The sequence below is a fragment of the Panthera tigris genome, chromosome B2 (assembly GCF_018350195.1).
Source record: "Panthera tigris isolate Pti1 chromosome B2, P.tigris_Pti1_mat1.1, whole genome shotgun sequence".
NCBI classification, from domain to species: domain Eukaryota; kingdom Metazoa; phylum Chordata; class Mammalia; order Carnivora; family Felidae; genus Panthera; species Panthera tigris.
In genome coordinates, this window is record NC_056664.1 from 63,185,614 (window position 1) to 63,199,756 (window position 14,143).

The following is a 14,143-nucleotide window of genomic DNA, read 5'->3' on the forward strand; positions in this document are numbered from 1 at the left end:
GGTAATCAACACATGCATACAATTAAATGCTACTTATATTTCCCTACCTATCAAAACAACAGTGACTCATATGTGCACAGTAAGTTTCCATTAGCAAGGTTTGGGATATTTTCCCACAGATTCCTGATAAACCTTGGACTAATACAGTTGATTTAAATATTTCACCAGCAGATGAATAGCACACAACTAATCAATAACCCTGACATTAAGTGACAAATTTAGGAACAGCAATTTATTATCATTTTACAGAAAGATTTTTGACTATTCATTTCTATATTTATCAACAAATTTAAAAATCTTTATTAACTAATTTGTAAATTCAAGGCAGAGTTGTGAATCCACTTTAAGTTTACAGTTCAGTGCATCTATTACCCTTTCAAGGTTCATTCTTTAATGAGCTATTGTCATCCTATCTTTATATGTAAGTTTTTAAAGACACCCACTGAGAGATGTAAGTGACAAAACAAGTGAAATAAATTAAAGGAGTTTTCAACACCTACCAATAAAATTTTGGCCAGTTATCTCACACACCAAAACAGTTTTCAGGTTCCCCATTGAAAACCAAGCCATATTTGAGAGTCTGGATAACTGACTTGTATAGGTATCAAAACTATTGGTTTCTGGGGAAGAGGAGGAAAATACTCTGACTGACAGCTCCATCCTCAAAGCCCATGGGACAGGGTTGTAAAAATTCCACAAAGAAAAGGGGCCACCAAAAGAAGGAAGAAGGTATGGATGGCATCAAAAATAACAGAAGTCTACTATATCTGCTTTACTACATGTATTGTTACCTCATGAAAACCTTTTGGTGCACTGTAATATTCTTACACGCCTTTTCTTTGGTGGTTAGATAATATTCTATTATATGGACATGCCATACTTAATTTAGCCAGTCTCCGTGGTTGGACATATTTTTTTTCCTTTCTATGCCCCTGGCACTTAGAATAAACCCTGCCACACAGCAGGAACTTAATAAATAATTGTTGGATTTTTTAGTTGTGAATTTTAAGATTTAATGGAGGAATGAGCATGCAGAAAAATTTCTGAAGTACTCAGTTTTTTTCTTGCTCCAATTTGACATTAACCCAGCTGTTACATTCCAGATAAATAAAATGCCTTAATTACTCAGTGCCTAAGCAATAAAAGACTTTAAAAATAAATGACCAAACTGTAATAAGGAACAGAAAATGGGCTTACTTATCCTGATTATCTGAGGTTGCTCAACAGACTGATTTTAGCTAAAGAGTTCAAGGATATTAATGCCTGATGATATTAATAAATTGCCTCTCCAGCTCCTCCAAAGAAAAAGACTAATTTTCTGCCTCCACCCCATTAAGGTGTAGAAGGACATAGTCTACAAAGTCTAGAAAACCCACATGAATAAGAACAGTTTGACTTTGTAAAACATTACACAATTAACAGGGACAAAACTTTTATTAAGCAGAAAGTCAAATTCTTAGACACTTAAAGACAATTGACATTAGTGGATTAAAAAAAAGCAAGTAAGTCACCTTACTTTAATTTTCTATGTTGGTTTTTCTGCAGGGCATGCCAGCCCCAATGTAGGCTGTGCTGTGGATGCCATGTTTCTATCCAGACAATAACAGAAGTCCTATCACTAACTCCCATATTACTCAACATCTAAATTCTATTGAAATGAAGTCAGAAACAAATTATTTCAGAACTTAAGATGAGAAGCCATCAGCTATCAACTTCCTGTTTGCTCGTGTCAGCAACACTCATCATAAAATTTTACACATGTCATAAAATTTTGTTTACTGGAGTGGGAAAACTAGCTGAATAATGTTTGACTATCAAAAGCATCAAGGAAAAAAGCTGAGTGTGATTGATTTCAAAAGAAAAGCAAGGGGTAGCAACACAGGAAAGAATGAAATGTATGGTGAGTTACTGTTTTTTACAATTGAACAACATTAGAATATTATACTTAGAATATTAATGCATCTACTGAAAACTTGTCAATCATCATTTGAAAAGGAAGGATAAAATATGCTTTATTATTCCCTATAATTTCTTGTAATAAAAGTAATCACTTCCTCCTAATCACAATTTACCCACTATATATTCATTTTCCTTACCTTGTGACCTTGTCTTCCAGGTTCACCAATTTCTCCTTTAGCCCCTTTATGACCCTAAAAATGCATAATTAACTAATTAATTAATTAATTTAAAAATAACTGTATTGGGTTTGTTACGGAAACTGGTCAGAAGGCTCATAAAGTGATCTTGCTTCCCTAAATCTGTGTCAGTTTCTGCTACACAGAAAAAGGTTACGTCACAAGGAAAATGACTACCTTAAATGACCTTAATACTGCCATGTGTATTACATGACTGTTGTAGATGATAAATATAAGTTTTAGTTAATAAAAAAACACTGTTCTAGAATAGCAAAAGCTTTATTCTCTGGTTCAGCAACATGATGTATTGCTGGCCATTCCCTAGATCCCTCTATCCTAAACATCCTTTCATAGTTGGAGTAAGAGCATTAAGTCTTCTCCAACATCAGTAACCTTTTTCCCAAAGATGACCCAGCTCAGCTGGCTATCTCCTGCTCTCTCGATGCTGCTCTGAAAACCCTTCTGCCTCCTCTGTACCTTCATGGAGGTGGAAGGGATCTCCCCAGATGCACAACCTCCACCTCTTCTTGTACACAATTTTAGATGCAAAGGGAAAGCTATAAAGGGCAGTCAGTGAAAGCTGCAGAGCATGAGAAGAAAATCTCCTATCTCTTCCTGTCTGGCCACCTGTTCTAAGCATATGTGTGCTTTTGGTGGTAACATGAGGCAAATGGGAAATGAACATTCCAAAATTAAGTACATCAGAGCTTTCACTCTCAAAGCCACTCTCATTCCAAGAGTGTAGGTCTTCGTGAAAAATAAGACACCAATCCAGGACCAAATCTTTTGCAGTTGTGGGAACCCATTAAAACTAACCTTAGAGAAAAGGATGACTGGAAAAGCAGTGCCCTGGGGCCTTTCAGATCATAGCACAACTCCATTGGTCTGGAATTTTCAAAATAATTTCAGACTCATAGACTAGAGAAAATCCCACCTAACCCCAACATTTAATATTTTTTTATTTTTATGGTAAATTTTGAAGTAACTATGATATAAAGTGAGAGAAAACATTTTTGGGAAGTCTTTTTTCTTGCCTATTATGCACAGTATTCCCTATATTTTCTTAACCAAAATAGTTTCAAATACATTATGTGTGCAATTACCCCCAATCTTCCTCAATAGGAAGCAAACTTCTCTACATTCATTTGGTGTTATAGAGTCTCTCAAGCCAATACATTGTATGGGTATTTACTCCCCGAACAACAAAAGCACTGTGTGATGAAACACCCATGTCTCCATAGGAGTACCTGCCAGGGGCACCAGCCACAGTTCCTAGGACTGAAGAAGGACCATAGACTAAGCCGCAGAACAAGCGAACACAGACTTGCCTAATCCATCAGAATGTGGTCTTTCACCAGGAAGGCCAGTGCTTACAGGAAAGGCTCTAGTTTTTCTATGGATAATACTCTTGAATATAAAATACTGAAATTGTTCTCTTACCCTCATGCCTGGTAAGCCTGGATATCCTGAGCGACCTGGTGGACAGGAATTGGGACACTGCCAAAGGGAGAGAGAGATAGATAAGGAGAGCATAAATTAGAGCCTCCCTTTATGACAAAATGGTATTTTTTTAGGGATTCTAGCTACAGAATCCCAATATAATTAAATTCATTAAATAACTCTGACTACCCCTTTTTTCAATATTTCATTTTTAAAATCAGAAATATTCCTAGCTCACAGAAAAGTACAGAGTATTCACCATCCAGATTTAATAAATGTTAATAGTTTGCCATATTTATTTCAGATTTAATTTAATAAAGAAATAAAATGTTTCCAGACAATCTAGTGTACCACAACCTGATCCTTTTCCCCTTCCCCTCTATTAGAATAGCTGTAACTTGAGGTCCACATACCCTTGTCAAATTGGCTAACATTGCACTTAGTACAGTTTACCAACATCATCTGAATATCACTCTGTAAGTAAAACAAGTCTCAAAGGAACTGTTTGGCTTCTATCTTCTAAGATTGAGGGGTACTCTGTTGAAAGCCATAAAGTAAAGAGATTATGGAAAAACAAAATCATTTCTATAATGAAAACCAGTTACAATGTGAGTGTATACAAACTACCAGTCCACTAGTTCTATGGATTGTTCCACCATCCAAGTAAAGTAAAACAGAAATACAACATATTCCAGCAAGGTAATTTTAAGGAGAGTTGACCTGAAGATTACATGGTCTTTGACTTAATCTGTATTTCATTCAAAGGTAAACATCTTACCAATGGATCTCCATCATGAAAACCAATTGTTCCCTAAAGTAAAGAAAATACTAAAGTTAAGAATATAGTTAAATATGTAATTCAAACCTACTAATAATTGAAAGTTCATTGAACAAAAATACAATAAATATATTTGTTCAATAAAATATAAGGAACAAAGAGCTGCATATAATATGCTAATATTCTAAAAATGTTGACTTGTAGGGCATGTTCATTTTGGAGACCCCTAAATTTCAGTATATTATTTCTTTCAGGGGACTGAAGGGATATAAAATGAAAGAATAGAAAATATGGGGTACTCCAAATATAAATTTAAAATATGAATTATCTCCTACTTAAACTCCTGTTTTTTAAATTGCTTACTGTATAAATCCTTTGTAAAAACTAGTTCATTTGAAAATGTTCCTTTTATACATCCAAGTTTTGAGCATTTGAGAAATCACAAAAGTCAAAGGACTTCAAATATATGAGTAAGCCATTCCCTGAGAAAACCTCCTTTTAAACTATTGTTATTCCTCTACTTTTCTGTCCTAAGAAGACCCATGTTCTGAATGGGGGAAAAAAACTGGTAGCCATTTTGGAATTTTAGGATGATGACTCGATTAACAAGTTCTTCCATTTTTGGTTCTTGGGTTTATTTAATTCCAACTCTCAGACACAAGAAAATTCAAGCTGCAAATAACTTACACTGGGTCCTGGGGGGCCAGGGGGGCCAGGTGGTCCTCTTTTCCCAGGGTCACCCTAAGTTATTGAAAATTGTGACACAGTGGTTATACACATGTCAAAACACAGTGCATAAAACTGGTAAGGCATGAGAGAATATTACTAGAAACCCCTACAGAGCTCAGTCTTGCATAGACCTGCCACTAAAATCGATGGGTGGCCCATAATCCAATTAGCTCCACAAAACTAGAAGAATAAAGGAGCTACAGTCTCACCAAAGTAATAAAACAAGGCAGAAGGAAGTTTGGGGGGAAAAGCAAAGCCAATTCTTTTCTATAGCATGATCACTTTATTCTGGAAACAAACTGGAAACACCACCTATTTTTCTAGTTGATTTATAGAGGAACTGAAACAGCCAGTACTTCTAGTACCATCCAGATAATGGTGGCAAAAGAAGGTTTGCAGCCAGCCTGAAGCTATGGAATGGCAGGTTAATCTCTGCAATGCCAGACTCTCCCTGGTACTGTTCACCCACAACCTATGACTTGGCCTATCACCATACTGTCTTGCAAATGGCACAGGAGATCCAAGATGGCTAAATACAAATAAGCCATTCAAATGAAAATGGTTTCAATTCGCCCTAACGTCCACAGTTTACTCCTTGTGTATGTTTTCCTTCTGAATATTCTACCATAAGAAGTCAAAAGCATCTTACAATTATTTTAACTTTATAACCATTTCATATTCATTTGTTCAGTAAATAATTTTATCAAATAGCAAGACATATGGAGAAGCAAGAAAAAATATATAATACATGGCTCCTACTCTCAATGCGTTTACAATTATCTATCCTCCACATAATGTCACTACTTCAACATTTTTGAAATATTGGATAGTAACATCAAGAATTTATTACCAACAATTTCTTCTATAAAGTTCAGCTCTTTATTGCCTAATGTTAAGTTCTGTTGGTTCAATTATAATTTAATGATCCTAACAGAAATATACTTGGCAATAATTTTCAGCTATTCATTTTATGCAGAGAGCCTAATACAAAAGACACTGGACCTTAATTCTGGCTGAGAGTCTATAAAATGGAGGTGACATCTCCTGATTTGATCACTAATTCTGGAAGTTGGGAAGAAAAGTTTAGCTGACAGCCTTGGAAAAAAAATTAAAATCACTCTACAAAAATGAGGTAGCATTATTATCCATGGTTCCCATCAATATTATGAACTGGAATGAAATTCATCTACCATTTTTTGGATTTGCAGGGGAAAATATACAGTTAGGGCAATTTGCCTTCTGAGTAACATCTTCTATTAAATCAGTAAATGTCTATCAAAATGCAGTGTGGTACTCACAACTGGTCCAACACGGCCAAGCTCTCCAGGGAGTCCTGCTGCCCCAGGAGGACCCTGTATGTATATACACAATGGAATATTTTTCAGCCATAAAAAAGAGTAAGATCTTGTCACTTGCAACAATACAGATGGACCTAGTAAGTAGTATTATGCTAGGTAAAATAACTCAGACATAGAAAAACAAATACCATATGATTTCACTTATATGTAGAATCTAAAAAACAAAACAAAGAAACAAACAACAACAAAACAAACTCTTAAATACAGAGAACAACTAGTGGTTGCCAAAGGGAAGGTGGATGTGGGGCAGGAGGGAGGTGATGAAATAGATCAAGGGGATTAAGAAGTATAAACTTCCAGTTATAAATAAATAAGTCACAGATGAAAAGTACGGCATAGAGAACATAGTCAATAAGTCAATAAGATGGTAATAACATTGTTTGGTGACAGATGATGAGCACACTTACTGTGGTGAGCTCTGAGTTGTCTACAGAATTGTTGAATCATTACATTGTACAACTGAAACTAATATAACACTGTATGTTAATTATACTTCAATTTTTTAAAAAAAAAGGTAATTCTAAATAAATAAAGGGATGTGGTGACTTATGGATGTTTTTTACAACCTACCATAAATGATATCAAATATGATAAACAACTGATTTAGAATTATATATCTGTGCTAGCTTTGGTTTCCAATAACATAATAGCTCATTTGACTAAATTTTAATTAAAAAGGAACAGAAATTTCTAAAATCAATAAAATTTTTTGTTTAGCAGGATAGAAGTGCTGTCACAGTAGTCACCGAAGATCATGTATGTAGGACACTATAAATACCACTGGGTACTGTCAGTTGGAGAGTAAGCTTGGGAGCTGAGAAATTGGCCATTGTTATAGACTGTGTAGAAACACACCCAGAGATGATACTTACAGGGGGCCCAGGAATACCACGGCCCTAAAATATTAAAATAAAAATTAATTTAAACTTAGTATAAATACAGACAGACATTAATTCAGTTCAAAAACAAAGTATAAACTTTGTCACTAAATAACATGATGCTCATTCTAAAGTAACGACTGGATAAAGAAAAGCAAACATGGCTCTACTCCTACGGAAGAAGTTTATTTCAGCACCTCAAATATTCTTTTGATGTCTAAGCTAACCAATAATATTTTTTCCAAACGTTCTTGTAAGAAATCAAAGTAAAGTAGTCATCCACGCTTGCCCTCAGGAGAATTTAGCATCACTCACAAAGAAGCACATCAGTTTAAATCTAAGTTTAAAGATTTTTTTTCATCATGTTTTATAAGAAATCTACCTTAAAAGCAATACAGTGTGGTGCTTTATAATTTATAATGTGATGTTTGGAAATTCCCGAACATTCAGCACAGAAAGGGGGGGGGGCAGGTGGAGGTGGGAGAAAAGGACCAGAAACCACGTTCTTTTGACAGGTGGACTATGTTTCTAGACAAATCCAGTAGATAGTGAGAATAAAATGGTGTCACTCTTGAAATGACTTATGACAGGATCCTAATTTGATATCCTGAATCTGATCTTAGAGCTAGTTATTTCGTCTCCCTCTCCTTTGTACTTTATTTATCTTTAGCAACACTGAACTGCATATAATCAAGGACTGACCCCACATCTTATTCATCCTCCCAGCCTCATTTCCTACCACAGGGACTAGTATATGCTAAACCCTAACTGTATGCTTGTTGAACTTCATAAAACTGAACATCAGCTGTCTAGAATCCCTTTTTCTCTATCTTTGCTTTCCAGGTTCAATATTCCCCAATTGGGAATCCTTATTACTCCTTTCTCTCCTACATTGGCTGGAATACTTCTATTCACAGCTATCTCTAATACTATATTCATGTTAGCTTTTCATTCTAGACTTCCTTTTCTAAAACATCCCTATATGAACCATTTAGTAGAATCAATGTACACCCTATGATAATGATATTATTATTTCTAATTATTTAGGCAGCCAAAACAAGCAAGAATTTCACATGAGCAGTATGTTTTAATAATAAGTGGGGCTTTTCCAAGGCATTTCAAGGCATTTGAAGAATTACTCCTATTTGAACATTTTAATATGTAAATCAATTTGGGAAATAAGTGTCATGCTTGAAAATACCAAAGTAATCAATAAATTATTTCATTATCATAGATCTAGATGTTTGACAAATTTCAAATGTCACTAATTTTTTTTTTAAGGCATCTCTATAAGATGTTGAGCTCTGAGTAAAAAAATACGGGAGAAAGGCCAGCAAAGCTATTCACTTCTGAAAGTAGGTTTATAATGGAAAAGTTGACAGACAGTGAAATATGGCCATGAAAACAGTGCAAATAGAAAACAAAGAGGAGAGATACAGATTAATGATAAGAACAGAAGAGGAATAAAGAGTAAAATGGAAAGGAAAAGCAGCCTAAGAACCAAACCCTCTAACAGATAAAGAAATAACACAAATTGTGAGATTGGGCAATGCGGGAAAAGACTAGCCAGAGGATTAGGCTGGTAATTATATCTGATGGTTGACGTTTCATTAGAGATACAACCAGTTGTGAAGAAAGTGGTGTGATATTATGGTCTAAATACTGCATATTTAGATTTGCCGTTATTATGCAAGAAATGTTTTCTATCAAGGGAAGTAAAGGGGGAGTTGTCTATTGGGAAAAACTACCTGCAAATAGACACATGTATTTATAGTGTGCGTTCAAATTTCTCTAAAATTTTTCTACTCATAGAATGCTTACCATAGCAGAAAAGTCATGAATTCCTTTGTGATGCATATTATGTCAAAAACTGCATTTAAAAATTTTACAATGACATACTACGTGGCAATGAGAAAGAATGAAATATGGCCCTTTGTAGCAACGTGGATGGAACTGGAGAGTGTGATGCTAAGTGAAATAAGCCATACAGAGAAAGACAGATACCATATGTTTTCACTCTTATGTGTATCCTGAGAAACTTAACAGAAACCCATGGGGGAGGGAAAGGAAAAAAAAAGAAAAAGAAGAAAAAAAAGAGGTTAGAGTGGGAGAGAGAGCCAAAGCATAAGAGACTCTTAAAAACTGAGAACAAACTGAGGGTTGATGGGGGGTGGGAGGGAGGGGAGGGGAGGTGATGGGCATTGAAGAGGGCATCTTTTGGGATGAGCACTGGGTGTTGTATGGAAACTAATTTGACAATAAATTTCATATATTAAAAAAAAATTTCACAATGACAGAAAAAGGTAGGAGGTTTTCAATTCTGTCACTTTATAATTACTTACAGGAAATCCACGAGATCCCGGAACACCAGGTTCTCCCTAAAAATAAAAATAACTTCATTGTACTTAGCCCCTTGTAGCATGAATATGTAAATATGTAATTTACATGAATTTTGAAATCATTAAAATACCCCATCTTGGTGTTTTTTCATTTAACTTAATTCAACTAAAACATGATTTTAGTTGAACAAGTGTATTTCCACTGTTTCATAACTAATCTTTCAGTTGATTTGCAAACACTACAATAAAATTATACTTCAGCATCTAATACCAGCAATTAATAACAGGTGGCTAACTTACTTTTTGTCCTCTTGGTCCCACAGAGCCAGGGGATCCATCAGGTCCTGTTAACCCCTAACAAAGCAAGATGATGTTAGAACTATTATAGCATCCTTAGGCAAATCCCTAAGTGCATAATTGCATTTTGTTTATTAATTATGTACAGAATGGTAACTTTTGTATGATGCAAATATTTACAAAGAAATACCTTCCCATACTCTTATTCAAAGGTAATGTTTAACATTAAATCTGACTGTTAATTTCTGTTGATAAATTTTATCATGCTCCTAGCTTCCTTCTAATTGCATTGTTTCTCACTGAGTCCAATAATTTAGTATTTTTTGTCTCCACTTTGGAAAAATGCAATATAACAATTATAGCGTTCTAATAGCTAAGTCTAATGGGACAACAGATCTTGGCTCTGTCAGTTACCCATGCTTATGTACCTCCTTCACTTCATTTATAAAATAAAAATATTATATGTCTCTATAACTCTCTAATGGTGTCTTGAGAGTTAATAAAATGTTTCTTCAATAGGAATTAAACATAATCTCATTATTGCCTTATAGCTATCTGAAGTCCTCTAGCCATCTTCCAGCAATGACAGTTGCTTATTGAAGAACATTAACCTTTAAAATAAAATGTTTGAGAGCATGCTTGTTTCTACATTATTTTCCTTAGTAATAATAGGTATAATTAAGTATATATTTTCATGTGTGTCACTTGGTATATAGAATTTAAGCCAATTACAGTAAAACATGTTTTATATCGGTCATATTTAATACTAAAGCAGTTTCTAAAGCATATCCTCTAAACATTCTCATTTTCCCTACCAGTACTTTTCTTACCATCACCCTCAATATAAAATACATTATAAAGTATAATAATACTACATGTATACATGAATTTCCATATTTAGTGAGGATGCATCTTTTAAATTTTTTCTTTACTCTTTGACACTTTTAGATGTCACTTATAATGTGATCTTGAAATATACCTCGCCAAAGATAAATATGTGTATGTGTGTGTGTATATATATATATATATATGTATGGATGGAGATATGGAGATATACATATATACACATATGTGCATGCATACATAAACATCTTACAAAACTATTACCAAGATTTTGAAAAAGGTTCAAATGGTATTAATCAAGGGAGGAGTTCCTTGCAAATATGAAAGCCCAACGTAAAAACGGATCACCAAAATCCATATTTAATCGCTCATAGTTTATATAAATATCACTAAAATGTTTTCATTTCATAAATATCACTAAAATGCTTGAAAACTAGTTCATTGGCCACCATTTTTACATTTCTGTACATTAATCCATTTTCCTCATAACTCCAAAGAGTGAATCAATGGAAGTAAAAAAAAAGTTGAAAATGCTAATTACAGGAAGTTTACCAAAGAACATTATTAAACACACATAAAACAATTTTTCACCAACTTTGACTTTCAATCACCTTAGTCTAAATACAACACTGTAATTTGGGAACAAGCCCCAGCATCTTAGTTGCTGAGCACCTGTAGTAATGGAATGTTGGCTATTGTATTTCAGCAAACCAACCATACAGACAGGAGCGCTCTCTGGAGTCGCATATGACACACAGACTTTACATACCTCAGAGCATATCTGACTAACAGAACCTCTAACTACCACTTCCTGTGAATGCCCTCCAAAATCAACCCTGGTCAATTCCCACACATGCAACCAACTAACAATCTTCAATCTGTGACTGGAATAACTGACAAGATTGGTGGACAATAGCTATTATATATGGTAGAATTTCAACTGCATAAAAATAAAGCAGAACCAAGTAAATTATTGAACAACATGAAGGCTGCTTCCAGGTTACCACTTATGTAAAGTATCTTCCATATGACATGATAAAATATGTCTATCACTAGGAAGGTCTCTGAATTAAATTGAAAATACGTTTTGGTGTCAGATGCTACAGTGAACTCTGTTATGAAACAGCTATGTAGAAAAGCATAAGCTCCATAAGGACAAGGACTATATATCCATTATAATAATCCTGGAACATTTCCCCTGGCATCTAACACATACTCGATACATGAGTACTTAATGTTTAATTTAGATTAGCATCTTAGGTGGAAGGATATTACACTTATCCCTCTATATCATCTTTATTTTGGGTTCAAACCCCAACTTTGCCACTTATTAACTGTACAACCATGACAAGTTGCTCAACTGTATAGTGCCTCAGTTTCCTGATCTGCAAAATAGGCATAATATTAATATCTATCTGATATGATAATTTTGAAAATAAAATTATATAAGCAAAATGCCTAAAATAGTACCTGGCGGGGTGTGCCCTGAATAAATGTTAGCTGTTTATTATCATCATTAGTATATGCTCAGCACTGCTATAGATGTTGTAAAGAGATGTTGTAAAGAGTTTACATGAAGTATAAGACACGTTCCCTGCCCTCTGGGAGCTTAAAACCTGATTCACAAAGGGTTCTGCAAACAAATGAACACACAAAATTCTAGATATTATCCTAGAATAACCTGGGCTCTGTATTTCACGGCTTCCTCACATTTCTGTGATCAAACTGATCTTTGATGTCAGACTATTTCCACTTACACTGACCTTTCAGAATAATTCCTTAATAACTCACTATTCTAATCATATAACATCTGCCAGGGATAGTAGTTGAATACATCTAGAGGATGTTCTAACCTCTTTCCTATAAAAAGTGACATAGGGGCGCCTGGGTGGCTCAGTCGGTTAAGCATCCGACTTCGGCTCAGGTCATGATCTCGCAGTTCGTGGGCTCAAGCCCCGCATCAGGCTCTGTGCTGACAGCTCAGAGCCTGGAGCCTGTTTCATATTCTGTGTCTCCCTCTCTCTCTCTGACCCACCCCTGTTCATGCTCTGTCTCTCTGTCTCAAAAATCAATAAACGTTAAAAAAAATTTTTTTAAGTGACATAGTTTAACCATAATTCCTGTATTTAATTCTAATTATTCTTCTGCCTATCTTAGATGCTATAAGAATGAATAAAACACTATTTTACAAAGCTCACTGAGCATGTCACAGCAAATAGAGCCTGTAAGAATATCTCTATTGATTATTGATAATAACACAGTTGTCCTTTAGGTGCAAGGTTATAACCAAGGTTATATATATATATATTTATACCAGTGGCAGAAAGAATTGCTTTCGTTGCTTTCATATGAATGTTTATGAAGATAAAGTTCTATATGGGACGATGCTGAAGCTGACTGTGTTCGGAACTTTCATGCTACTGCTTGGCAGAGAACACCAGCCTTCAACAGTCATTTCCTTCCAGCATTCTAACTACTCAGCTTGTGAGACTCGAGGCATAATTCTACAAGCATATTTGCCATGAGTCTTTTACATTTTCTGTCAAAAAATCCACTTCACTTAGGATAATTACCCTTTAAATCACGTTCCTTCTATATTCTTCCAAACATCATCTCATTAACCATTTGTTAACGTTACCAAAAAGAACAGCTTTGCAATGAGCCAAAGAGCAGAAGACAAGGAGGTTGGAGGTTTAAGGTCCCACCAATACACTCAGGTTCACCCGACAAGAAAAGATCACTGAAGCTCTCCTAATTACTTAGCTCCCCTATGTTCAGGGATAAACAAACATCAATCTGATCCAGCTACTGATATTTCATTATTCTCAATGTGTCGTCTCAAGGTAAAAGACTTGTTTAACATGTCAAAGGAGCCAAAGAATAGCATAAGCCAGAATCTTATAACTCCCTTATGGCTCCATTTCAAAATCTGTTAGAACCGTACCAATGTCTACAAATAATTATAAAATATTAATTATAAATCATTTTTCTTGGCTGGTAATTCAGATACTAAAAATTCACTATCACTCTTTTTCTCTCAGTTTTCTGATTATTCATCCATTTAAGATCTTCATTTTGTATCCGCATGAGGCAAAACTATCTGGAGAGAGAAGGTTAAAAATGAAGAAATCTAGTTTCTTTCACTATCTTAACCACTGTATAAATCTGGGTCCCTGAGGAAACTAGTTGTCCTCAAAATTATTCAGTGTTCTTATCTGTGAAAAATAATATTAGCCGAACTTGCCTTCTAGGTTATCGTAAGGTTAAAGGGAATAATGTCTGTGACTGTACTTGAGGGAAAAAGTTCTACACAGATACAATTAGTGTAGTTAACTTTTTGCTTAGT

General features: G+C 34.8%; 2 protein-coding genes across 4 annotated transcripts in view; one reads left to right on the top strand and one right to left on the bottom strand.

Moving 5' to 3' along the window:
• The window catches only part of COL19A1 (collagen type XIX alpha 1 chain), a 394,980-nt gene extending 393,020 nt beyond the window's left edge, over positions 1–1,960 (top strand). For all 3 annotated transcript variants that reach the window (XM_042986625.1, XM_042986628.1, XM_042986630.1), the window contains one exon: positions 1,546–1,960. The gene's annotated coding sequence lies outside the window, so the exon portion shown is untranslated. The remainder of the gene's footprint in view (positions 1–1,545) is intronic.
• COL9A1 (collagen type IX alpha 1 chain) overlaps positions 1–14,143 on the bottom strand; it is an 87,785-nt gene that overhangs the window by 47,603 nt on the left and 26,039 nt on the right. Inside the window, exons 11-18 of the mRNA XM_042986631.1 lie at positions 9,958–10,011; positions 9,661–9,696; positions 7,313–7,336; positions 6,381–6,434; positions 5,041–5,094; positions 4,354–4,386; positions 3,576–3,632; positions 2,097–2,150 (exon numbers count right to left, since the gene is read on the bottom strand). Coding sequence (XP_042842565.1) covers positions 2,097–2,150; positions 3,576–3,632; positions 4,354–4,386; positions 5,041–5,094; positions 6,381–6,434; positions 7,313–7,336; positions 9,661–9,696; positions 9,958–10,011 — 366 coding nt within the window. The remainder of the gene's footprint in view (positions 1–2,096; positions 2,151–3,575; positions 3,633–4,353; positions 4,387–5,040; positions 5,095–6,380; positions 6,435–7,312; positions 7,337–9,660; positions 9,697–9,957; positions 10,012–14,143) is intronic.